This window comes from Sus scrofa, chromosome 8 (genome assembly GCF_054392235.1).
Source record: "Sus scrofa isolate SSC_HxYL_T2T_F1_AM1 chromosome 8, Sscrofa_HxYL_maternal_Yorkshire_Landrace_v2.0, whole genome shotgun sequence".
Classification (NCBI taxonomy): Eukaryota; Metazoa; Chordata; class Mammalia; order Artiodactyla; family Suidae; genus Sus; species Sus scrofa.
The window spans coordinates 38,779,785-38,807,296 of NC_139390.1; the positions used below are offsets into that span (position 1 = coordinate 38,779,785).

At 44.7% G+C, this 27,512-nt stretch overlaps 1 protein-coding gene and 1 long non-coding RNA gene across 6 annotated transcripts in view; one reads left to right on the forward strand and one right to left on the reverse strand.

The window, feature by feature from the left end:
• LOC110262084 (uncharacterized) overlaps positions 1 to 20,909 on the reverse strand; it is a 62,775-nt gene extending 41,866 nt beyond the window's left edge. For 2 of the 3 annotated variants that reach the window (XR_002346629.2, XR_014812445.1), the window contains exons 1-2: positions 20,165 to 20,909; positions 16,614 to 16,810 (exon numbers count right to left, since the gene is read on the reverse strand). This is a non-coding gene — a long non-coding RNA (uncharacterized LOC110262084). Of the gene's footprint in view, positions 1 to 646; positions 785 to 16,613; positions 16,811 to 20,164 lie in introns of all 3 variants that reach the window. The other variant, XR_014812444.1, reaches the window with a different exon arrangement.
• Positions 20,910 to 21,009: 100 nt separating this feature from the next.
• CWH43 (cell wall biogenesis 43 C-terminal homolog) overlaps positions 21,010 to 27,512 on the forward strand; it is a 74,570-nt gene continuing 68,067 nt past the window's right edge. For 2 of the 3 annotated variants that reach the window (XR_014812422.1, XM_003128968.6), the window contains exons 1-2: positions 21,010 to 21,194; positions 25,317 to 25,508. Coding sequence is in view for 2 of the 3 variants with exons in the window: in XM_003128968.6 (XP_003129016.4) it covers positions 21,152 to 21,194; positions 25,317 to 25,508 (235 nt within the window). In the remaining variant the exon portion in view is untranslated. Of the gene's footprint in view, positions 21,195 to 23,696; positions 23,717 to 25,316; positions 25,509 to 27,512 lie in introns of those variants that run through there. The other variant, XM_084972022.1, reaches the window with a different exon arrangement.

Genomic DNA, 27,512 nt, shown 5'->3' on the forward strand with positions numbered 1-27,512 from the left:
GACAAAAAGAAAAAAATAAAACCAAACTGGTTTGCTTCACACCCTAGGCATATGGAGGTTCCCAGGCTAGGGGTTAAATCGGAGCTACAGCTGTCAGCCTACACCATAGCTCACAGCAAGGCCAGATCCTTAACCCACTGGGTGAGGCCAGGGATCGAACCTGCATCCTCATGGATGCTAGTCAGATTCATTTCCACTGAGCCACCCTGGGAACTCCCTCCTCTCCTTTTCTTTCCCCGTTCTATCCCTCTCCCTCCCTCCCCCCAACCTTGATGTTCCTTCCTCCGCCCAACCCCCCCGCCCCCTGCCCCCACCCCACTTTCTTTCGGAAACTATATGCCTGCCCTGGGTTCTCCCAGTCTTTGCACATTTTTTTTTAAATTTTTTTTAATTTTTTAATAATTTTTTTAATTTTCCCACTGTACAGCAAGGGAGTCAGGTTATCCTTACATGTATACATTACATTTTTTCCCCCACCCTTTCTTCTGTTTGCACATCTTAACAATGATGTCTTTCACCTCTTTCCCCTTTTCTGCTCAGTCCCCATTTCTTCCAGACTAATTGTAAAAAACAAGAAGGAACAGCCTCTTTTTTTAGCACACAGCTTTCTCATCTGTGTCTGCTGACTGATCATAAGGAAACTTACCTTATTTGGGGAGTGATGGTGGAGGACTTCCTTTCTGGACAATGTTGTATGAAGGGCAAGCAAGCTTTTTTTTTTTTCCAGAAATTTCTTAACCTAGAAATATGCGTTTACTCAATGCATGGCACCACAGGAGATGCTCTGTGGAATACAAAGATTGGAAAACCAAAGACCTGCTTTAGGTAGCTTATATTCTGTAAAGGATCTAAAACATCCTTGATATTGCTTCATAGTCATCCCCTGGACTGTGCTCCTTCAAAAGCTGGAACCATGCTCACAATGCTTTGCACAAAGCAGGCTTTATTTATTTATTTGTTTGGTTATTTATTGACTTGCTTTTCAGGGCTGCTCCTATGGCATATGGAGGTTCCCAGGCTAGGGGGCAAATCGGAGCTACTGATGCCGGCCTACACCACAGCCACGGCAACACCGGATCCGAGCCAAGTCTGAGAGCTACATCACAGCTCACGGCAACTCCGGATCCTTAACCCACTGAGCGAGGCCAGGGATCGAACCTACAACCTCATGGTTCCTAGTCAGATTCGTTTCCACTGCGCCATGATGGGAACTCCAAGAATCTTGCCTTCTTGAATATTTACATTCTAGTGAGAAGGGGTGAGACCAACAAAGTAAAATAAGTAAAAGAAAGGTGCATAATAATAACAGAGGCTAGCATAGTTCATCATCATCAGTTCAAAACTATTCAAAATAAGACACAAACAAGGGAGTTCCCACGTGGCTCAGTGGAAGCGAATCTGACTAGGATCCACGAGGACAAAGGTTTGATTCCTGGCCTCGCTCAGTGGATTAAGGATCCCTTGTTGCCATGAGCTGTGGTGGAGATCTCAGATGTGGCTCATCTGGTGTTGCTGTGGCTGTGGTGTAGGCTGGCAGCGGTAGCTCCAATTCAACCCCTAGCCTGGGAACCTCCATGTGTCTCAGGTGTGTCCCAAAAAAGCAAAACAAACAAAAAAACCCCCAAACATGAACAAAGGCTGTTTTCCACCTAACTCTTCCCCGTTTCCAAATGCAAACATGGTTCATTCATGCCTATTTTCTGAAGCACTTCATATGTCAAATCCACAGGGTCTTATTGTGCCAAAGCAAAATGTTATTTAGTACAATATGGAAGGCAATTTGAAAAACGCCTGGGACATTTCAACAGAGAGAATATCTGTAATTAATTTGCAGCGAATCACGCTGAGTCACAGACTCTTGGTAACAATAGACAAGACTGTAATTTTCTCCTCTTGAATGTATTTATGTACATATTTAGATGCTTAAGATGCAAGGATACAAAGGATAACATTCCTCCTTTCAAAGCGCTCCAGATCTGGAGGAGGAAAGACCCCATTAGAAAGACAACAAGATACACAGTAAATAACTGGACCATGTACAGAGGGAGGTGTGCTGGGCCTTGTCTTCAGCCTTCACTAGTGCCACAGAACTTGGCCTTGAAGGATGCGGGGAGGGGGTGGGAGAGGTCTGTTTAGGTGGAAAGGGGTGTTGTCACTGCAGTGGCTCGAGTCGCTGCTGTGGTGCGGGTTTGATCCCAGGCCTGGCAACTTCCACATGTCACAGGCACGGCCAAAAAAAAAAAAAAAAAATAGTTTAGAGGAAGTAGGTATAGCAAAAGGAACTATATTGAGTTCTAAGCACAACCTTAGGTACATGGTAGACATCCTGTAAATGTTCATTCAGGGACTAGGCATCCTTGCTGCAAAGGGATCTTTTTTTTTTTTTTTTTGGTCTTTTTGCCATTTCTTGGGCCACTGCCACGGTATATGGAGGTTCCTAGGCTAGGGGTCGAATCGGAGCTGTAGCCGCCAGCCTACACCACAGCCACAGCAATGCGGGATCCTTAACCCACTGAGTAAGGCCAGGGATCGAACCCACAACCTCGTGGTTCTTAGTCGGACTCATTAACCACTGAGCCACGATGGGAACTCCCTGCACAGGGATCATTATAGCCACTTTGGAGATAAAGAAACGGAGGCTCAGAGAGATTAAATCACAGTTCTACAGTCACAAAGCCAGAAGTGGGAGAGTCAGGTGTGGACCCCTGAGCTGTCTGCTCAATGAGCTTGTGTTCTTGGCCCTGTCCAAATGGGTGGCTGAAGTCTAGGGTGTGTAGTGGGCACTGTAGCCAGAGGTGAGCTTAGACACATGAGCTGGGACTGGACTACAGCCATCCCTTAAGTGACATTCTAAGGAACACACGCAGTCCTTAGTGGGAAGCCACCAAAGCTCTTAAAGCAGAAGGGTAATGTCTTCAGTCTTTATTTAGGAGCAAGGTCAGTGTTAAATAGTGTGGAAGTGTGGGGGTGGCTGTGGAAACAGACTGACAAGGGTGACAGGTTAGGAAATGCTATTGGTCAGAGCTGATGAGGAGAGACAGGTATGAGACAGAGCAGGAGCTGTGCAAAGGGAGACCAGGCGGGAAGCAGTCTGAGACCTGTCAGAGGAAGTCACCACCACGCACTGACCCGGTGGATTCAAGGATGAGATGGGATGCAAAGTGGTTCGGGATGTCTACCTTTGGTTAAGGAGGATGCCATTAGCTGAAATAGGGACCCTAAGAGAACGAATGCAGACGGTGGGCAGAAGGTAACATGTTGGACATTTTTTTTTTGCCACACCCATGGCATATGGAAATTCCTGGGCCAGTGATTAAATCCAAGCTGCAGCAACGCTGGATCCTTAACCCACTGCATCAAGCCAGGGATTAAACACATGCCTCCACAGGGACCGGAGCCATTGCAAATCAGATTCTTAACCCACTGCACCATGGCGGGATCTCTGGACATTTAAAATAAATTTTTTTTATTATGGTTGATTTACAATGTTCTGTCAAGTTCTGCTGTACAGAGAAGTGACACAGTCATACATACATACATACATATATTCTTTTTCTCATCTTACCTTCTATCATGTTCTATCACAAGTGATTGGATATAGTTCCCTGTGCTGTACAGCAGAACCTCACTGCTTATCCATCCTAAATGTAATAGTTCACATCCACTAACCCCAAACTCCCAGTCCATCCTACTCCCTCCTGCCCCCCCCCAGCAACCACAAGTCTGTTTATGTTGGACATTTTTGCGTAGAAACGTCCAAAGAGAGATTAGGACTGACAGCAGGAAATCTGGGCTGAATACAAAGGAGAGTAGCTGGAATAAGAATATCTTGGGGAGTTTCCGTCATGGCTCAGTGGTTAATGAACCCAAAGACATGGGTTTGATCCCTGGCCTTGCCCAGTGGCTTAAGGATCCAGCGTTGCCGTGAGCTGTGGTGTAGGTCAAAGATGCGGCTCGGATCCCGCGTTGCTGTGTCTGTGGCTGTGGTCCACGGCTACAGCTCCGATTTGATCCCCAGCCTGGGAACCTCCATATGCAGCAGGTGTAGTCCTAAAGAAAGACCAAAAAAAAAAAAAGGAACATCTTGGGAATCATCAGTCTTTAAAGACAGGCCCAGAAGGATGGGAGGGCTGAGCAGGGGTGTAGCAGGAAAGAGGAGGAGAACAGGGCAGAGGAGGGGAAGTCAGCGAAGGAGGAAAGGGCAGAGAGTTAGCAGGAGATGGAGAGGGAGAAGGGTTATGGCAGCCAAGGGAAGTGGCTGGCAGAGGTGGAGTTGGCTGGTTGAAAGTTCTCAGCGACCTCCCTGAGATCAGCTCCCCAGGAATGGGTGGGGCAGAGGCTAAGTTGAGGGTTGAAGGGTGAGCGAATGATTAGGAAAAGTTGGCACAGTTGATTCTTCCAGAGTTTCAGAGCAAGGGGAGGAGATTGGATAACTTGGGAGGAGTGTGAAGTAGAGAGAAAGCTTGGTGCAGTGCCTTGGGAAGTTTGTGATCTGGCCGCTGAGTTGATCAGTCACCAGAGAAGAACGTGAGTGAAGCAGAATTCTCTCTCGTCTACTCCTGGGCAGTGCGGCGTTCCTATCACAGAGGGGAGAATCTCAGGAGCAGCATTCTTTCCATCATCGTTAAATGACCGGAGTATTGCAACATTGCTGTTCTTGAGATATGTCCTGCTGATCACCATATAATGATGTTTTCTTTGGGAGGATAAAGATAGGACTGGACTTGTAGCAAAAGACTGTAGCAGGTGGCCAAGTGCCTCAAGCCTCGAACCAGGCTGCCTAGACTCAAAACCTGGCTCTGGCATTGGCTGTGTGATCTGAGTCTGTCATAGCCTCTCTGTGGCTCAGTTTCCTCATCTGAAAACGAGAGTAATAGCAGTACTACTGTGGTGGTGGGTTGTTGAGAGCATCACTTGAGCTATTAAGACAACATGCAGAATTTGGAACAATGCCAGGCACAGAGGCAGCCTCGAGGAAGTATTCGCTGTTATTGTTCAGAGTTACGCCAAGAATCTTGGGCATCTGCATTGCAAAAGACCCTGGGGTTTAACTGATTGTGACCTTTCCACCTGCCATGGGCCCATGATACTGCTATGAGTCTTTAATTTTGCATGAAACAGACCCTGCAAATTAGTATTTGCTTTCCGAGATTAGAAGAGGCTGTTCTTCAGTGGAAAAGCAATGCCCTCTCCTGCAAGGTAATAAGGGAAAAGACATTCCCTAGGAGAAACTAGTTTTGGTGTAGTAAAACTCTGAAGCTCAGGGCTCCTAGCAGTATAACCAAATAAATAATTACAATATGGGGGCATGCCTGTGTGCTATTAAATATCTGACTCGATTTATTTTAAGTGGTTAGGGAAGCTATATTTATGCTTCATATCTTTCTTAAAAGATTCTTCCTCTAAAATTTTCCAAAGCACCAAAGTAAAACATTTGCCACCAGGCAGTATGCAAAAAACCCCTTTTATCTTGCCTTTGTTTTTTTTTGACAGCAATGCAGGCTCTTATTTGGAACTGCTCTACCTTACTGCCACCTGCTGGTCAAGGCCCAGTACAACCACAGTCCCATGACCACACCAGTGAGCTGCTGATTGAATCCTCCCTAAAGATACTCCCAAAAGACACCCCGATTTCTTCCTACTCAGAAAATACATTGCCATTTTAACTTATATCTGACCAGGTCATGGTTTTGTGGGACCCGTAGCATATTCAATTTGAGGGGGCCCTCTTTAAGGTGAAAGAATACATTGGAAGTTCCCGTCGTGGCTCAGTGGTTAACAAATCTGACTAGGAACCAAAAGCTTGCGGGTTCAATCCCTGGCCTCACTTAGTGGGTTAAGGATCCAGTGTTGCCGTGAGCTGTGGTGTAGGTTGCAGACGTGGCTTGGACCCTGCGTTGCTGTGGCTGTGGTGTAGGCCGGAGGCTACAGCTCCGATTTGACCCCTAGCCTGGGAACCTCCATATGCCACCGGACTGGCCCAGGAAATGCCCCCCCTCCCAAAAAAAACCCCCAAAAACAAACAAAAAGAAAACAAACAAAATTACAAATACAAAGTCAGATGTGGAAGAGAAAATCTATTTTTGAGTGAGAAAAGAAATGGCAACAGATTACATACACATCTGAAAACGCTGACAGCCACCACAAAACACCGCATAATCCAGAAAAATAAAATGCTTTTCATTAACTAGCTATCTCACACACCTCCCTAACATTCTTTTTCCCTACATCAAAAAGTTCTTTGTCTCTTCATAAAAAAAGATGTGATATTTTCTACAGTGAGGATAGAAAGATAAATCGGATCTTCCTCCATCGTGATTCATCAAAAATTTTCTACTGTTGATAGTTGAGAAGAATTTCCCTCAGCTTCCCAGTCCATTTGCAGTGTTGTGTGTTTAGGATGGTGGTCAAATTTGGGGAAATTTCTGAATCATGTATAAGATTTTAGGACATTTTGTAGTTTTCTTGCATAACATGTAATCTTTAGTACGATTTGAAGTCGATAGCACCTATTAACCTGTTTATCTATGTGTGTTCCCCTTGTAGTGGTATGATTTCTGTTATTTTTTTAAGATGGTAGCTTTTCAGGCCAAATTAGCAAGAAATTTAATATTTTTTCCAATTAAATGTATTTTTGCTTCTTTTCCTTAATGAAAAGAATCATCCAACAATTCAAAGTTGATTTATTACTTCTATTTGAAATTTTTCTCTTGCTTTAAAAAAAAATTTTTTTTATTGCCACACCTGCAGCATATGGAAGTTCCCAGGGTAAGGGTAGAATCGGAGCTGCAGCTGCTGGCCTGTGCCACAGCCGCCGTAACACCCGCCCCAAGCCACATCTGCTACCTACACTGCAGATTTCAGCAATGCCAGATCCTGAACCCACTGAGCAAGGTCAGGGATCAAAACAACATCCTCATAGACACAGTGTTGGGTTTTTAACCTGCTGAGCCACAATGGGAACTCGTCGTCTCTCACTCTTGAGACAAAATCTTCCTGCCAGGGACAACTTATTGATTCCATTCTGCTATTCCTATCTGTGCAGAAAACTGCTTTAATTTAGATCAGGTGGATGGAAAGTCAGTCTAAAAAAGAGAAAATTCAGAATCAGGAAATATGTTTAAATGAACACTTAAAAAGGAGCTCCCTGGTCACTGAGTGGATTAAGGATTCATCATTGGCACTGGTATGGCTCCAGTCGCTGCTGTGACACGGGTTTGATCCCTGGCCCCCCCTCGGGGGTGGGGGTGTTGTACCTGCTATGGGTGCAGCCAAAAAAAAAAAAAAAAACAATAAAAAGAATAGAAAATTCCACAATTATATTTGGTGATTTCAACTCTCAGTAGTTGACAGAACAAGCAGAGAGTCAGGAAGGGTACAGCAAACTTGAGACAACATTATGAATGAACTTTTCTTCACTGATATTTGGCGAACACTGCCTACCTAAAAATGCAAATTTTAAAGTATGATTTTGAAATCAAGAGATGGGTCTAGTTTTGTCCTTGCAACAACTTGACCTTGGATATGTCACTTATTCATCTGTAAAATGCAAGAATTGGGGGTACCTGCTTAACTAAATAACTAGATGTTTTCTAAGACACCTTTTAATTTTAAAACTATGAACGTGACATAATATGTAATATGCACTAGGCTTTTTATAAGAAGGGAGCAAATCAGACATTAAAAAAAAAAAAAGAAACCAAGGAGTTCCCTCTGTGGCATGGTGGGTTAAGAGTCCAACTGCAGCAACTTGGGTTGACACTGAGGTTCACATTTGGACCCCTAGCCTGGGAACTTCCATATGGCTAGAGTACGGCCCTAAAATAATAATAATATTAATAACAACAGTAATAATAATAATGATAAAGAAAACAAGCTTGCAATAATTATTTGTAGTTTAATGTGATTATTTCTTGTGTGCCACCAGGCTTGAAAATTTTGGTTTTAATAAATGGGCTAAAGTTTGATCTCTCTATATTATTATATATATTATGTCATATGTATTATTAAATGGCTTGGAATCTCACATTCTTCTGTAATAGAATAGAATACAATTTACTTACAGCCCAGTTCTACAGTGATTACCACTGATTTAATATTGTCAAATTAACATTAAATATATTTCCAGGCAAAGCATCATTGGGTCATTAAGTTTTCTTTTTTATCCTTGAAAATATGCCATCTAGGGAAAAACAGATGTATTTAAAATAATTTAGATAAAAAATAAAAGCCTTGTTGCTATAGTCTGCCCTGCCTTCTCAAATTTTATTATCTCTTGGAAAGATCGATGCTATTTCTTCCTAGCCAGCCAGTTTGCAGGGCTTCAGATTACTGAAAGCAGGAGGTGAGGCCTTAAGTGCTGGGACTCTGGTTCATTCTCCATCCTCGCCACCCCCACCTCCCTACCCCCAACGCCTCCCAAGGGCCTGGGATCCCTGTGCAAATTCATTCCAAACCTCCCTAACAACGTGCTTTGCACCCTAGAAATCTCCAGGAGGAACAGTGTGGAATTCCTTCTGATACACTCTTTGCCCTCCTCCACTGCCTCCAGGACGATGCATCTTATAGGTAAGGGGCTGGTCAATTGATTCTTTCCAGAACAGAAAGAAGCACTGCAGCTTCCACCACTGGACAGAGGACCAAGTGAGCACCTGAGCATCTTTGCTCAACGGGCCTCTTGTTTCAAGTTGGCCCCAGTAAAGTCCCCATCACATAGACAATCTGGCACACTCATGCTTAGTAACGCCACATATGGGGGGGGGCGGTCGTCTTAGCCTCTGGGGCCCTTTATTTATTTATTTTTTTGCTTTTTAGGGCCGCACCCAAGGCATATGGAGGTTCCCAGGCTAGAGGTCAAATCAGAGCTAGAGCTGCCAGCCTACACCACAGCCACAGCAATGCAGGATCCAAGCCACGTCTGCAGCCTCCATCACAGCTCACAGCAACACCAGATCCTTAACCCACTGAGTGAGGCCAGGGAGAGAACCCGCAACCTCATGGTTCCTAGTCAGATTCATTGCCGCTGTGCCATGATGGGAACTCCTCTAGGGACACTTTACAGGATAACACTTCTGTCCTCTCTGGCCACCTTGCTCCAGTCTCCCTCCAGGAGATGCTGGTGGTCTGGGAAGGAGTGGCTAGCATACAACCCTCAGGACTTCTTCCGCCTCTGCTCACTGGGATCGCTGCAGAAGCACGTTCTGCAACTGGCCACCCAGTAAAGACTCTGCTGGGTGGATGAGATCTTCGGTTTTCTAGGCCTGCCAGGGGCTGAGTGGGTGAGTCTGCCTGATCCTTGGGTTCGGATATTAGGACACCCATTGTTGCAGCACATTGCAGGCACGTCCTCCCATTCAGTTTTTACCAGTAATTAAGCTGCTCGGTTTTGATCTCCATCTGCTTGCTCCCTTTATATCTCAGATGGTTCAAAGACTGGGGAGAGTGGGAAAGAGGGGTGCTCTCACGGACTCCCTCAGATCTGACACTTGGGAACTAAACTCCTCAAGACACAGTTCCTTCCCAGGGCAATCTAGCAACCATGAAGATATAAACGCTGCCCTTGCAGGGGTCAACCTCAAAGCAGGCAATCCCACCCCTGTCCCATGGCATCTACCAGCATAAATTATTCCCTCCCTGGATGACTCATTCCACAGGACTACTCCTGGCTTAATTGCATGTCATGAAGCTAATGGTGTGGGTGGTGTCGCAAAATGTTACCTCTGTGTGTGTGAGTTGGAATGGGACAGGATGGAGGAGAGGGAAGAGGCGGAGGAAGCAAACTGGAACCATTTCAAGCCGACGGGTGCTGAACTCGTTTTCACATGCCAGAGAGCTGTGGAGCTGTTAAATCAGCAAGCTTCCCTTGAGCATGAGCCAAGTGGCAGGTACATGGCACATTCTTTGTCCTTGGTTTCCAGGTCCCCTCACTAGGCTGCGCTGGCATGCTTGGTGAAACTTCTGTTTTATTTTATTTTTTTTTTTATTTTTCGTCTTTTCTAGGACTGCTCCCGCAGCATGTGGAGGTTCCCAGGCTAGGGGTCTAATCGGAGCTATAGCCACCGGCCTACACCAGAGTCACAGCAACATGGGATCTGAGCTGCATCTGCCACCTACACCACAGCTCATGGCAATGCCGGATCCTTAACCCAATGAGCAAGGCCAGGAATCAAACCTGCAACTCATGGTTCTTAGTCAGATTCGTTAACCACTGCACCATGATGGGAACTCTGAAACTTCTGTTTTAGACCAACAGACTACTCTCAGAATCCAATAGAATTTTACTTTTCCTACTCTGTCCCCTTTCTAGACATCAACTCCATTTACCTGGGATGGCCTTTCCCCCATCACTGCCCTTTGTAATCATCTCCATCCTTCTGAGCCCACCTGCCTCGATCATCTTAGCAGGTGTGAGCTTGTGCTCTTTGGAAGAAGGACCCATCCTTTGCTATTTCTGAATCTGTTTCCTTAGTGAGTTATCTGCTGAATTTCATTTTCTTTTCCAGGTTTCTCTAGTGGGGATTCTGAATTGGTTTCTTATCATTCTGTCACGGCAGGAGTCTAATATAAAATGACTTCACAGGGAGTTCCTTGATGGTTAGTGGTTAGGATTTGGCACTTTCAGCCCGGGTTCAATCCCTGGTCTGCGAACTGAAATCCCACATCAAGCCATTGCACATGGCAACAAAAAAAAAAAAAAAAAAAAAAAAAGAATTCACAGACGCAGAAGCAATCTCTCTCACACTTCTCAAAAAAAAAAAAAAAAACACGTATGTGCGTATATGTATATATACACTTGTATATATATGTGTGTGTGACTGGGTCTCTTTGTTATACAACAGAAACTAGCATAACATTGTAAACCAATTATACTTTAAAAGATAAAAAAATATGTATTCTGAAAAAAAGATACACATGGATATAGACTTGATTCATTTGTTCCTGTAATCTTGTTTCAGTTCAGATTACATACTTTCTGAAGGATGCATATTTTGAATCTTCTAAGATCCTTATTTAACAACTGATATTCAGGAGTTCCCGGCGTGGCTCAGTGGTTAACGAATCCAACTAGGAACCATGAGGTTGCAGGTTCGATCCCTGGCCTCGATCAGTGGGTTAAGGATCCGGAGTTGCCGTGAGCTGTGGTGTAGGTCGTAGACTTGGCTTGGATCTGGCGTTGCTGTGGCTGTGATGTAGGCCAGCGGCTCCAGCTCTATTAGACCCCTAGCCTGGGAACCTCCATATGCCGCAGGAGCGGCCCTAGAAAAGGCAAAAAGACAAAAACATAAAACAAACAAACAAAAAAACAAAAACAAACTGATGTTCAGTTAATGGCAGAAGAGAAGAAACACATTCCCCCTGAATTCTGAAAGACATAAATCAAAGATGTCTACCATAGGAGTTCTCATCATAGCTTAGTTGTTAACGAACCTGACTAGTATTCATGAGGACGTGGGTTTGATCCCTGACTTTGCTCAGTGAATTAAGAATCTGGAGTTGCTGTGAGCTGCAGTGTAGGTCGAAGATGCAACTCAGATCCTGTGTTGCTGTGGCTGTGGTGTAGGCCAGCAGCTGTAGCTGTAATTAAACCCCTAGCCTGGGAACCTCCATATGCCGCAGTGCAGATCTAAAAAGACAACAACAGGAGTTTCCGTCGTGGCGCAGTGGTTAACGAATCCGACTAGGAACCATGAGGTTTCGGGTTTGATCCCTGGCCTTGCTCAGTGGGTTAAGGATTAGGCATTGCCGTGAGCTGCGGTGTAGGTTGCAGATGTGGCTCGGATCCCGCGTTGCTGTGACTCTGGTGTAGGCCATCGGCTACAGTTCCGATTCGACCCCTAGCCTGGGAGTCTCCATGTGCCGAGGGTGTGGCCCAAGAAGTAGCAAAAAGACAAAAAATAAATAAATAAATAAAATAAAATAAAATAAATAAATAAAAAAAAACAACAAAAAAGTCTACCACAAGCCCCTAAAGGTTCATCTTAAAACTTTGTGTGCTTTTTACATCCCTGTAGCACACCCCTATTTGCTTTATCATGAAAATGTTATGAATTGCTTACACTAGGTAAACCTAATGCCTTGAAAAGATGTGCAATAGAGAATTTCGGAGTCTACACAGCCTCTGATACACTGCTGCTCAGCCCTGTGTGTATTTCAGTTAAAAAAAAAATACCTAGTGTGGGAGTTCCCTTCATGGCTCAGTGGTTAGCAAACCTGACCAGGAGCCATGAGGATAATGTGTTCGATCCCTGGCCTTGATCAGTGGGTTAAGGATCTGGTGTTGCTGTGAGCTGTGTGGGTCACAGACGTGGCTCAGATCTGGTGTTGCTATGGCTCTGGTGCAGGCCAGCAGCTAATTCAAACCCTAGCCTAGGACCCTCCATATGCCGCAGATGCAGCCCTAAAAAAAATTAAAAAATTAAAAAAAAAACCTTGGTGAATAGAAATTAAATTAATATTTATTAGATGAATAAATGAATGAAAAATCTGACAATACTAATGGAAATCTTGGATTTAGGTAACTCCTTCCAGAAATTTCCATGTCGGGTCACGGACTTCCAAGGGAGTTAAGTCACCAGCAGGAATCTGATCTTTATTTCTTTCAAGTCAGGTCAGCTAGTTCAGGGATGTACTCCTTTCTTTCCATAATTAGCTTCACTTTACAGGTGAGAAAGTGGAGGCTCAGGCATTAGTGATGAGTAAATAGATCATAACATCCCTGTGACCCAGGGCCCCCAGCACCCCCAGCTTATGCCTGCAGGTAGCACTTTCCCTGTGGTGTTGAGATTATTGGGCACTTGGGACTCTACCCCGGGCTGAGAGCTCCTCCTTGCTGGGACCACAGATCATCCTGTGCACTCAGCCTCCCTGAGAAGGCTCCCAGAGAGTGCGAGAATCAATAAGTAAAAATGTATAAACCCGAGGAACTGCTGAAGGAGTCTTTTTAGGGCTGTACCCGCAGCATATGGAGGTTCCCAGGCTAGGGGTCTAATCGGAGCTCTAGCCACCGGCCTATGCCAGAGCCACAGCAACACCAGATTCGAGCCATGTCTGTGACCTACACCACAGCTCACAGCAATGCTGGATCCTTAACCCACTGAGGGAGGCCAGGGATCGAACCCACGTCCTCGTGGATACTAGTCAGATTCGTTAACAGCTGAGCCACGACAGGAACTCCTGCTGAAGGATTCTTGATTATTCTCCAGGCGTCTCCTAAGTAAGCCCTTCTCTTTTTAACTTGTGCTAACATGTCATGTCTAAACAAAATTGAATCTAATCCTTACATGATTACATGAACTCAATGTTTCTCAAGCTGTTCTTATTCTGTTTTCACTGTATTGAAAATGTTCACTCGAGCAGATTGTCTTTACTTTGGACGGATGCCCTTTCGACTCTTTGGGAAACCTTGAGGCCCCGGACACAGCGATTGTTTCCGTCCTGAGCAGGCATTTCCTGCTCTGCAGTTGTAGGAACACAGCTTACCTGGCGTTGGTGGGGATGACATGGAACATGTGGGTCCCCACTCTTATGGGACCCCACATTCATTTGGCCTCAGGGAGATTTAAGGAGACTCCTTTGGTAACTATTTTATAGGTACAGATGGTAATTCTATAACTTATAATGGTTTTAAAAGCAAACCCTATGGAATTCCCGTCGTGGCGCAGTGGTTAACGAATCCAAGTAGGAACCATGAGGATGCGGTTCCATCCCTGCCCTTGCTCAGTGGGTTAAGGATCCGGCATTGCCGTGAGCTGTGGTGTAGGTTGCAGACGCGGCTCGGGTCCCGAGTTGCTGTGGCTGTGGTGTAGGCCGGCGGCTACAGCTCCGATTAGACCCCTAGCCTGGGAACCTCCATGTGCCTCGGGAGCGGCCCTAGAAAAGGCAAAGCAAGCCCTATTGAGATACAGTTCATGGACCATAAAATTCACCTACATATACCATTCGATGGCTTTCAATGTGTTCACAGAGTTGTGCAACCATCACCACCCTCAATTTTGCAACATTTCCATCGCTACAGAAAAGAACCCTCTACCTTTTGGCCATCACTCCTCAACTTCTTCCCGGGGGAAGCTGGCCCTGTGCACAAGGAGTAAGCTCCTTGGCAAGTACAAGGATCTGCTTTGTTGGAAGAGGAATTCATCAAGATCACTGTGTTCTCAAGGGACAGAAATCTGAATCAAACTGGCTTGGGCAAAAGGAAGCATTTATTTATTTTTACACAAATTTTTATTATAGTTGATTTGCAATGTTCTGCCAATTTCTGCTGTGCAGCAAGGTGACCCAGATATTTTTTCTCTTTTTTTTTAAATGATTTTTATTTTTTCCATTTCAGTTGGTTTACAGTGTTCTGCCCAGTTGCTGGGTTTTTTTTTTTTTTGTATTTTCTAGGACTGCACCCACGGCAGCCCAATCAGAGCTATAGTCACCAGCCTACACCACAGGCCACAGCAACACCAGATCTGAGCCGTGTCTGTGATCTACACCACAGCTCATGGCAATGCCAGATCCTTAACCCACTGAGCGAGGCCAGAGATCGAACCCGAACCTCCTGGTTCCTAGTTGGATTCGTTAACCACTGTGCCATGACGGGAATTCCTAAAGTATTTATTATTCTAATAATTGCTCAATCTCAATGCATTGTACAAGAGTAGGGCAATGACATTTGCAGGTAAAACCTTAAAAAAAAAGAAAACACCCTTACTTCCTATGTATTCTTTCTCAGGAAGTCACTGGAATAAACCCAGGTGAGAAAAAGACATAGGATTCTGGCAGTGGGGAGTCCAACACAGAAGACACGGGAAAGCATCTCTCAAAGGGGGCTGGAGGGAAGCCCCAGAACAACAGGTGTGTGACCATCTGGAGAGCCACCTGTCCTGACGGGAACAGAAGAGTAGATTCTTCTCCACTATCGATTCTTTTCCCTTATAGGTTATTACAAAACCTTGAGTAGAGTTCCCTGTGCTCCAAGTAGGTCCTCTTTAGTTATTTATCTTAGTTTTTGCTTTTTTTTAGGGCTGTACCCTCGGCACATGGAAGTCCCTAACCTAGGGGTCGAATCAGAGCTATAGATGCCAGCCTACACCATAGCCACAGCAACGCTGGATCCAAGCTGCTTCTGCAACTTATACCACAGTGCAACGCTGGATCTCTGACCCACTGAGCGAGGCCAGGGATCAAACCCGCGTCCTCATGGATCCTAGTCAGATTGTTTCCACTGGCCACAACGGAAATTCCCAGTTATCTATTTTATATATAGGAGTGTGTATCTGCTCATCTCAAACTCCTAATTTATCCCTCCCCCCTCTATCCTTTTGGATAAGTTTGTTTTCCATGTCTGTGAGTCTGCCTCTCTTTCATAAATAAGTTCATTTGCGTCATATGCACCCATGGCATGCAGAAGGTTCCAGGCCAGGAATTAAATCCACGCCACAGAAGTGCCCTGAGCCACAGCAGTGACAACACCAGATCCTTAACCTGCTGAGCCCCCAGGGAACTCTAAAGGCCCCACTCTTTTTTATTTTTATTTTATTGTTTTGCTTTTTAGGGCCACACCCATGGCACATGGAAGTTCCCAGGTTAGGGGTCAAATCGGAGCCATAGCTGTCAGCCTACACCACAGCCAGAGCCATGCCAGATCCGAGCCACATCTGTGACTGACACCACAACTCACGACAACACTGGATCCTCAACCCAGTGAGTGAGGCCTGGGATCAAACCTGTATCCTCATGGGTACTAGTTGGGTTCATTGACTGCTGAGCCATGAAGGGAGCTCCCCAAAGGTCCCACTCTTAATAGGTGCATTATGCTCTTCATTTTGCCAGTTCAAAGCACATGGTGATCCCACATGTAACTTTACTTGAAAATTTGACAGAAACTGTGGGAGTTGAGGAGACTAGCTCTCTGTCTGTACTGATTTCCCTAGATAGTGTTTACTGAACAAATATTCATTTGGGGCAGCGTAATAGCTCCTAAAGGAGAAATTATTTCAAGTACCACGCTCATATTATGTAACCTGAGTATTCCTCTTTCCTCTTTCTTGTGCCCAGAGGGGCCTAGGATGAATTCTCAAAGCCATTTATTTTTCGGGGGGGGGGGGCTTTTTTAGGGCTGCACTCTCGGCATATGGAGGTTCCCAGGCTATGGGTAGAATCAGAGCTATAGCTGCTGGCCTACATCACAGCCAGCAATGCCAGATCCAAGACGCATCTGCAACTTATACCACAGCTCATAGCAATGCTGGATCCTGATTGAGGCCAGGGATCGAACCTTCGTCCTCATGGATGCTAGTCAGATTTGTTTTCACTGAGCCAGATGAGAATGCCAAAGCTATTCGTTTTTATACCCCCTTAACCTCTGTGGAAAACATTGGATGTGGGTGTCCTAGTTACGGCAATGCTAGTTCTGTAATGAATGAAACCTCCATTGGTGACGGCTAGTCACTCCAGACCCCATGGAGAAGGCAGGGGAGCTGAGAAGAGCAGCCTCTGGCTGTAGCTGCTTTCCAGTTAACAACTCTGTTGTGGCACAAAGAAGGAGGAGCAGAAGATTTGGTAGGTCGTTAACCATCCCTGCCATTCGGAGAGTCCCTGTTTTTCCACCAGGGAAACACACTCACCAGTCCAAGCTGGAGAGAGGCAGGCAGAGTACTCATCCTCTTCCTCAAAGATGCAAGTGGAAGTCTGATGATTGCAAGCAAAGCCCTGCACCTTGATGACTTGGGCTAAAACAGAGCCAAAGGCCATCAGCTTCTTAGAGAAGTTCATTACTTTTTTCATTTTATTGAAGACAAGCAACCTCTCCCTTTTGAGTAGACTGTATGAAAAAAAAAAAAAAAAGATGTTCATGTTTTCTAGGTAGGGAGCCCATCCATTTGATAACAAAGCCATCTAAATATCCATCAAAAGGGGAACAGTTAAATAGCTATGATCACACTATGGAATAATGAACAACTATTAACAGTCATGTGGCACGAGATAGTTTATCGTAATATACTATGTAAGAAAAGCAGGTAAGCCAAGATAACTAAATAGCTACTAATCAATTACTAACTAAAATTAAAAGAACTAACAGAACTACACATTCCTCTATTTTAAAAAAGAGAGTTGGAGTTTCCTTTGTGGCTCAGCAGTTAACAAACCCAACTAGTATCCATGAGGACATGGGTTTGATCCCTGGCCTTGCTCAGTGGGTTCAGAATCCAGCATTGCTGTAAGCTGGGGTGTAGGTTGCAGATGTGGCTTGGATCCTATGTTGTTGTGGCTGTGGCTGCAGCTCTAATCTGACCCCTAGCCTGGGAACTTCCATGTGCCTTAGGTGCACCCCTGCCCCAAAAAAAGAGGGTTATAATAGATTGCATTACTGTTCCAAAACCCTTCCTGCCTCCTTTGTATAGACTCTGCCCCACTGAGATCAGCTTGGCCACAAATCTGCTGCGAGGTGGTCCTTGAGACCCACAAGCAGGCACTGCTGCTGAGCCCAAGTCCCAGATGTGACTGCAGCTGACCCACCGTGGACATGTGATGACAGCGAGAAATAAAACATTTGTCATCATAAAACATGAACTGAGCTCATCCTAAAGTAACTAAAGAAACTGAAAAAAAATTAATGAGCACAATTGAGACCTTGAAGTGATATGCATGGGTTTCTCCTTAGTCACTTCTTTGAAGAAAAACATTTCTGTTTTTGCTAGATCAGTACATCTTGGAGTTCCCTCTGAGGCTCATCGGTAACGAGCCTGATTAGTATCCATGAGGATGTGGGTTCAATCCCTGGCCTTGTTCAGGAGGTTAAGGATCCGGCGTTGTTGTAGGTAGGTTGCAGATGTGGCTTGGATCTGGTGTTGCTGTGGCTGTGGCATAGGTGGGCAACTACAGTTCCAATTTGATCCCTAGCCTGGGAACCTCCATATGCCTTGGGTGTGGCCCTAAAAAGACAGAAAAAAAAATTGAAGTAGCAGCCTTGATTATGAATTTACATAAATGGATACATTCACAGAGCAGGGCGAACCAAATGATGCTGTATACAAGTGACCCATATCTTGCATGGGATGGGTAAAAATTATACAGTAACAGTAATTAGATAACAATGAGATTCAATGGAGAACAAAGTAGTTAAAAGTTCATATGAGCATTCTGTTTGACTTATATGATAATTGGGAATGAAATGAAAGACATTTTCATAGTTAACTGACAATAATATTATTGATAGGAACAATAATAATTCACCAGTTATAATGGAAAAAATAAAAATCATTAAAATTAAAAATAATAATAATTCAAACTTAAAAACTACATAGGAAAGGACCAGGAAAACTGCTCAAATTTCTCACAATGTGCCATGAAGGGACAAAATGATAATTCAGAAAAATTATTATAAACACAGCTAAAACATCATTATGTCTTTTGGAGAAGAGGAGGGGAAAAAAAACTCTGATGAAATTCCCCCTAGCATCCTGAGGGTCATTTTTGTCTCTGCAATTGGAAAAAAAATCAGAATTAGTTAGAGAAAACCTAGAGAAGGCTATTAACATGATCTTAGGATGAAGTGAGTTCCCATTGTGGCTCAGTGGGTTAAGAATCTGACTAGTATCCATGAAGATGTGGGTTCGATCCCTAGCCTCGCTCAGTGGGTTAAGGATCCAGAGCTGTGGAAAGCTGCGCATAGGTCCCAGATGCAGCTCAGATCTGGTGTGGCTGTGGCTGTGGTGTAGGCTGACAGCTCCAGCTCCAATTTGACCCCTAGCCTGGGAACTTCTTTATGCCATAGGTGTGGCCCATAAAATAAAATAAAAAAGATCTCAGGATGGAGAGGCTACCGATGTAACTGCCAAACATGTACTTAACATACAATATGCCTAGCACAAGGCCAGCATGATGTATAACGCAGTTTTTATAGCAAAAATAGGCAGCAGCTCACCAAAACTTGTTTTCTTTCCTTTCTGGGCTCACCGTTAGAGTGCATTTTCCTGTGGTTATCTGTGAGCAAAGTATTACAGAGAAAAGGAAAAACAAAAACAAAAACAAAAAAACCCACCAAGACAAAAATTGAGCTCTGAGCAGAAAACACATTGCACCCTTGGTAGACGCAAAGCTTTTCCAGCACTTAGCTTTGAAAAGGGATAAGCTGTGAAGAGCACCAAATAGGCACACACGGCACAGAATTAGATGCTTTTCATATGGGTGCACGGAAAAGAAACATACATGGCCAAAGAGGAAGGAAAATGCAGTGGCTGATGTCTGCAGGCGCCTAGCACACATTGAAGAATGCCTGATACTAAAGGACTGAAATCCGATCAAAATATTGTTTTACAAGATATAACTTCAATGAGTTGCATTTTCAAAACTGTCTTATTGAGATATAATTCACACCCCATATAATTCACGCTTTCAACATGAGCCATGCAGTGTTTTTAGTCTCTTCACAGAGCTGGGCAACCATTGCCACGATCTAATTTTCTTTTATTTTGCTTTTTAGGGTCACACCCGCAGCCAGAATATATTTTGTTTATTAGCTACTTGTAGGTGTTCTTTGGAAAAAGGCCTATCAAATTCTTTGTTCATCTTTAAGGTAGATATTATTGATTTATAATTTTTAAAAAATATATTCTTGACACCAGTTCCTTACCAGATGTACGATTTTAAAATATTTTCTCCCCTTTTGCACATTGTCTTTTTACTTTTTAAATACTGTCCTTTGAAGCACAAATGCTTTTAATTTCCATGAAGTCCAATTTATCTATTATTTCTTTGGTTACTTGTGCGTTTGCTCTTGTATCTAAGAAACCATTGTCCAACTAAAGACCATGAAGACTGACTCCTGTGTATGTGTTCTTTAAAGATTTTTATGGTTTTGTCTCTTACATTTAAGTCTTTGAGACCATCTGAGTTAATTTTTTATATGGTGTGAGATGAGGATACCTGTCCTATTTATTCTTTTTCAGTTGAATATGGATATTTATCTGTCCTAGAAACATTAGTTGAAAAGACTATCCCTTCTGTCCTGTAACTGTTTTGGCAAACTGTGAAAATCATTTGACCCCAAATGAGAGGGTTTATTTTCCGACTCTCAATTCCATTCAATCAATCTTTATGTCTATCTGGTGACAATGAGTACTAGTCACTAATTAAGCGATTTAGAACTCCTTGCTCAAAACTGCAAAGGACTTACCGTAATAACTGCTCTTGATTCTTATACTTTTAGGCCACTCACCATTGTTTGCTTAATTTCAGAGCAAACCTTCCCGAGGTGGTAAATGACAAAGTGTTCCAACAAATTAAAGCGAATTAAAATAAACTGCTTTGAGAAGGTACTAGAAAAATTCAAAACATGCTGGGCTGAGGTAATGCTTGAGCAAGAAATGACTGGCCTAGTTCACTGGATTCATTGTTCACGAGAACGGCTCAGCATCGATCTCAGCGACGGGCACTCTGAAAGGTCGTTATTCATAAAGTAGAAGAGGGCGGAATCTCCACTGTCATCAGTTGTTTTCTTTCCCCTGAACAGGTGTGGTGAGGTCGCTAAAAGCCATAGAAAATTCTGTCATCTCTGGAGTTTTTCAACCACCTTTCCAGAATGCGATCTGTTTCCTACCAAAACTGAGAAGAAGCGTACACAGGTGGCTGTCGCAGGTGCCCGCTTGCCCAATAGCTTCACCCAGGCCTTAAGGACGCGGAGGTCTCATTTGAACCTGCTCACCCAAAGCTGCGCCCCCGCCGCCGCCACCAATCCGGGGGGCTCAGACTTCTCCTTGCAGCGCGCCCACTGGACCTGGTTTAAAGGGCACCGCGGGTCCGGAGTTGTAAGGATGCGGTCCTCGGGGGCGCTTGCTGCGCGCCATCCCCGGGGCTGTTCTGCTGGCGGACCCGGGACCCGCTTTTTGTCCGTCTGCGGGCCCGATGCCCCCGGGACTTGCGCGTCGGCGGAGGCGGTGGCGCAGGGCGGCTGAGCTGCGCTGGGCGCGGCGGGGCGGGGGCGGCGCGCGGCGGCGGCGCGCGGCGGCCCCACCCTCGCCTGGGCCGGGCACGGGGGCGGAGGCAGACTCGGCGCGGGCCCGGGGTGCGGACACCGCCCCGGGAGGTCGCGGCGGGGCGGGTGCGGGGTGCTGGCGGTGCGGGGCGCGCAGCTTCCCTGGACAGCGCGCTGCTGGAGGCTGCCATGCCCTCCCTGTGGAGAGACGTGCTCCTGGAGACCCTGCTGGGTAAGCCGATGCCGCCTGCCGCGCGCGTTTGCGGTGCCGGGCGAGGTAGGCTGAGTCCGGGAGGGAGGAAAGCGCGCTCAGTGTTCAGAATAGAGATGCTTATCGCCCCCGGGAACTTCTGCTGAAGGAATATGTTAAGAAAAAGAAAAAGAAAAGCCCGAAATTGAGGTTCCAGATCCGAGGATTCGGTGTTCCCATGAGTCCTCCTGAGTTCCCGTGCCACCCTGGGGCTGCGCTCAAGGGGCGCGACTTCTTCACCTGTCGCCTTGAACCACGAGGCTGGTACGAACCAAGAGGCTGGTATCGACTCCGAGTCCCCTCACCCGTGACGTTTTGACTGGATAAATTTCAGTACCGAACATTACCTAGGGGAAGGATAGGGGAACCTGTCCGTCCCCACCCTCCCCCCACCCCCTCAGCTGTAGGTGAGCTTCCAGGGCGGTGGCTGCTGCTTGGGTTGGCCTGGGCGGAGGCCTTGGGTGGTGGCTGCACACTTGAGCATTTGGCGAAGAGCATCAAATTCGAGTCCCGTGTGCTTACTTAGCAGCTTTGCAAAAAGTCCCAAGAACAATTATTGTAATTGTCGCAGTTGTTTGATTGAACTCAGACTTTCCAGGCAGACGTTTGGGAGATGGCTAGAATCTCGCTGTTGGTGGTGAAATAAGCGTTCCTCTGGCCTGGAAGGGGTGCCCTCCTAAGAACTTGATTTTTCTGGGAGCCAGTAATGCTCCGGGGGCTTATTTTTTGGCTCATTAGACTGCAATGTAAAGCGAATCACATTCTGTAAGTACTTAGGGTGCTAGGTACTCTGTATATCTGATCTCATTTAATCCTAATAACTCTGTAAAGTGGTTAAAAGTAGTATTTTTTGCTGATTAAGAATGGTTTGAAATCCGACTGCCCGGTTTTAAGTTCACTCTGCCATTTGCTACTTTTGTGACCTTAGGCAATTACTTAACTTTCCGAGTCTCAGGAATTTTTTAAAATTATAGTTTGATTTTGCATTTGTAAGAGGGGAGTGGAAATAGGGTCAGTTTCATAGGATATGCATTATATGAGCAGTAAGAGAAGATTGGAGTAAATCCTTAGCACAGAGCCTGGCACATAGTAAATGCCCATTGGTGGGTTATCATCTTTGTAGAAGATTATGCAGGCAGTAGTTGGCAGAGGTGAAAGGAATTTCAAATCTGAGTATTTCCCTACCCCGCACTGTCTCCTAAGGGTTAGGTTTATTTTTTTTTTATTTTTTTCGTTTTTATTAAGAATTTATTGCATTGAAGTATAGTTAATTCTCAGTGTTGTGCTCTACAGTAAAATGATTCAGTTACACATATATTCTTTTTCATATTCTTTTCCATTATGGTTTATCACAGGGTATTGAATATAGTTCCTTGTGCTACACAGTAGAATCCTGTTGTTTATCCATTCTCTAGAAAAGGGTTTGCATCTGCTAGTCCCAAACTCCCACTCCACCTTCTCCCTCACCCAGCCGGAGGCAAACACAAGTCTGTTCTCTATGTCTGTGCATCCCTCTCTACATCCAACGCTGGCTTGCTCGTGGAGGCATTTATAAATTCTCAGGTGGAACCTCCTGGAGGTTCTCCCTGTATAACTCTCCGATTAGGGTTTCTGACCGAGGCTCAGCTTCTTCCTCCTCACCCCAGGGCCAACCCAGGGGACCCACTCCCCATCCCTTTACCTCCTATAACCACTGGGGCACCTGGGAGGGAGCAGTGATTGAAAAAAAAAATCTTGGCGTTCCCTTCGTTGTGGCTCAGCAGTTAACAAACCCAACTGGGATCCATGAAGATGCAGGTTTGATCCCTGGCCTTGCTCAGTGAGTTAAGGATCTGGCGTTGCCACGAGCTGTGGTGTAGGTCGAAGATGTGGCTTGGATCTGGCATTGCGGTGACTGTGGTATAGGCCGGCAACTACAGCTCTGATTAGACCCCTAGCCTGGGAACTTCCATATGCCTCAGGTGGGGCCCGGCTTGATGTGTGGCCTCTTCTTTGTCTTCTGGAGTAGGATATCTTTTTGAAAGTTTCCAGTCCACTTGGTTGAAGGTTGTTCAGCATTTGGTTGTAATTCTGTTGTTTCTATGAGAGAAGGCGAGCGCCAGTCCTTCTATTTCACCATTTTAATCCCATCTCTACAGGGTTAGGTTTAAAATAGTCCGCTCACAGGAGTTTCCAATGTGGCTCAGTGGGTTAAGGATCTGGCATTGTCACTGCAGCAGTTCCGGTTGATGCTATGGTTAGATCCCTGGCTGGGGAACTTCTGCATGCTGCAGGTGCAGCCAAAGCCAGGGGGTGGGGGGGGAGTCTCTGCCTTTGACTATAATCTGGAGTGGGAATGAAGCCTGACAGGGCCTTGTGGGGCTTCTGGGTGCCTTTCTGTGTCCTCCATTTCTTGTTTTAGGAAAAAATGGGCCTCATTCAGCCACCATGACCTTCCCTGAGTTCCTAGGGACGTGTTTAGACAGTTGCTGATCAGGAACGGGAGGAACAGTCAACCGACAATGGTACAGCCTCGGGACAGGGTTCTGGTTCTCTCTCAAGGGATGCACATAATAACACAGGCATCTTATGCGCCTAAGAGAAAAGTTGCATTCCTTATGTTTCTTGTAGAAATGAATACTTTGTTTTTTTAATTAATTTATTTTTTTCGTTTTTTTCTAGGGCTGCACCCGCAACATATGGAGGTTCCCAGGCTAGGGATCTAATCGGAGCTGTAGCTGCCATCCTATGCCAGAGCCACAGCAACACGGGATCCAAGCCACATCTGCCACCTACACCACAGCTCACGGCAACGCCGGATCCTTAACCCACTGAGCGAGGCCAGGGATTGAACCCGCAACCTCATGGTTCCTAGTTGGATTCGTTAACCACTGAGCCGAGACGGGAACTCCAGAAATGAATACTTTAAAACTGAACAGCTTAGAGTCCTTCCTTGTCCTTCTCCCTGACTTAAGTGCACCCTAAACACAATCACCCCTAAACTAAAGATTAGGCACCCTGAGCGTAACTACCTGTGGGTTAAAGACAATTAGCACATAATGTTTTTCAGGAACTTTCCTAGTTTGTTCTAATCTCTGATCAATATGCCCTTTTCGCAAGAACTGCTATTCTAGGCAATAACCCAGAAGGCCACCATGGTGAACATGTCCTGACTGCAGCTTTGATGACTAGGATTCCCCCAAAGAAAGAAGAATGCATGTTTGTCCCAATCCTGATTCCTATCTGAAAACCTGTTTTTCTCCTTTTTACTATAAAACTCCTCACAATTCTTTCTAAGTTGGGGGGCAGGGGGGGAGGACAGTCTTTAAGGCATTAGCCTGCTGTGACCCTCCTTTGCCTGGCAAAGCAATAAAGGTATTTTTTTTTTCTTTCCTTTACCCCAAACTCTGTCTCTGCATTTCAGTTTGGCCCTGGCAGACAGAGGCCCAATTCCGGCAACAGGAAGGAGTCCCGATCTTTGTTCCTCTTTTTCTTTTTCTTTTTTTTGAGAGCTGCACCCATGGCACATGGAGATTCCCAGGCTAGGGGTCACATCAGAGGTATAGCTACGCCACAGCCACAGCCACATGGGATCCAAGCCACACCGCGACCTACACCACAGCTCAGGGCAACGCCAGATCCTTAACCCACGGAGCAAGGCCAGGAATTGAACCTGTGTCCTCAGGAATACGAGTCAGGTTCATTTCTGCAGAGCTACGATGGGAACTCCTCTTTGTTGCTCTTTTTGATTTTCATGGTATTTCTCATTAAAAAAGAGTCAGTTTAGGTCAGGAAATTGGATCAGTCAGGGTCCTGACAGGAAACCAGATTCAACCCAGGTAGCCCAATTGAAGAGCCTTTATGAAAGGGACCACCTGCCAACAGGGGGACAAACCAGAGATGCTGAGGGACACAAAACAGCAGGAAGCCATTCTCATCCTGGGCCTGGCAGGGGAAGGGGAGGAATTCTGTTTCTAGATCCCAGGGAAGGCCAGAGTCTGGAACGGGGCAGCCAGCCAGAGCAAGTGTAGTGGAGGGCAGGGCCACTATTGGAAAGAATGACAAAGTTACACTTTCTTTCCGAAAAAAATTTCTTTTCTTTTCTTTTTTTTTTTTTTTTTTAAGGATATGTTTCTTGGTCTCTCTGCCATGACCTGGGACCGATGATCTATTACTTCCCGCTGCAAACACTGCAACTCACTGGGCTTGAAGCTTTTGCCACAGCGTTTCTTTCTCCAGTGTTCCTCACAATTGCTCCTTTCTGGAAGCTGGTTAACAAGAAGTGGACGCTAGCCCTGCTGCGGATAATTACCCTTGGTAAGATTTGAAAGTGATTCCCTTTTTTTTTTTAAGTTAAAAATCCAAGTGAAAATACATAGACTATTCATTGAATGCTAAATGATGAAATAAATAAAATATTTCTCTTTCTCTCACTACTCCCTTGAAAAATTTTAGTAGAATTGGAAGACTAGATCAAGTCAACATATTTACTTTTTTTTTTTGGCCACACCTGGGGCCAAGCAGAAGTTCCTGGGCCAGGGATCCAACCTGAGCCACAGCAGTGACAATGTAGAATCTTTAAATGCTGGGCCACCAGGGACTAGCATTTACATTTTTCACTTTTCGGTCAGATTGGAAAAGCTTAAAAATCCGTGACATGAAGAGGGGAAAGGCACCTTGGAGAAAGGTCGATTCTCACACATATTTTTGTTCTTATTTCCAACTATGACACAAGACTCAGGAGTCATTGAAAAGTTGGTAAATGATACTGCCTAAAAATATGAAAATTATGCATAATGAACAGCATAGGCAATCAACAAATCAGGAGACGTATTCCAAAGGGCCAGTTTTGCTGATACATGGAGTTTTTACAAATCAATAATTTAAAAGGATCAATAACTCAATAGGAAAGAAAGCAAAGCATATAGTCAGTTTATTGAAAAGGAGCTATAATTGGCTCTTAAAAAGATACTAAAATGTGGGAGTTCCCATTGTGTCGCAGTGGAAACAGGTCAGACTAGGAACCATGAGGTGCAGGTTCAATCCCTGGCCTCATTCAGTGGATCGGGGATCTGGCAGTGGTGCAGTGAGCTGTGGCGTAGATGAAGACACAGCTCAGATCTGGCATGGCTGTGGCTGTGGTGTAGGCCAGTGGCTACGACTCCAATTCAATGCCAGCCTGGGAACTTCCACATGCCATAGGTACAGCCCTAAGAGGCAAAAAAAAAAAAAGTACTACAATGTATAACATACAAATCACATACACACATAAAGTTATAGACAGATTGGCAAAGAATAAACTCCAATAAAGAGCAAACTATTGCAAGTGTGGGGAAGCAGGCACTCAGACATTGCTGTGTAAATTGTAAATTGGCACAACTTTTGCAAAGGATTACTTAGCAGTATTTATCAAAATTACAAATATGCATATACTCTTTCACCCAGCAATTCCATTTCTGAGAACATATCCTACGGGTATATGCACATGTGTAAAATGATAAAAATAGGTTATGTAACCATTGCAACAATGTTTATAATAACAATGTTAGAAATAACCTAAATGTCATCTGTAAGGGATAGGTTAAGTTAAATAAATTTAGTTATGAAATTTGGAGTACTATAGAATACTATGCAGCTGTGTTTAAGAATGAGAACACTTATGTAAGGAAATGGAAAGTTCTTCAAAATATATCATTAAGCTGGGAAAATAAAGCACTAAGCAATATGTGCAGAATACTGACTTTTATGTAAAATAGATTAGATGAAAATATATTTAGTAATTAATTGAATGTGCATTAAATAGCTCTAGAAGTATTTTAAAAACCTCAACTGATATCATTTTAGTTGCTTCCAGGGTGAAGAATTTGGTACCTAGACACAGGTACAAATGGGAAACTTGGCACTGTATAACTTTTGTAGCTTTTGAATTCTTATTTTTCTTTTCTTTTTTTTTTTTTTTTTTGTCTTTTTTAGGGCTGCACCAATGGCATATGGAGGTTCCCAGGCTAGGGGTCTAATCGGAACTGTAGCTGCCAGCCTACGCCACAGCCACAGCAACGCCACATCCAAGCTGAGTGTGCAATCTACAGCACAGGGCACAGCAAAGCCAGATTCCTAACCCACTGAGCGAGGTCAGGGATCGAACCTGCATCCTCGTGGCTACTAGTCAGATTTGTTTCTGCTGAGCCATGATGGGAGCTCTAGAATTCTGGACTTTTCAATATGTTATATGCCAAAACAGAGCAGTTAAAAATTTTTTTACCTGTACACTTATCACAAAGATTTGAGGTTATTAATATTAATAAATATTGAGAGACCTTG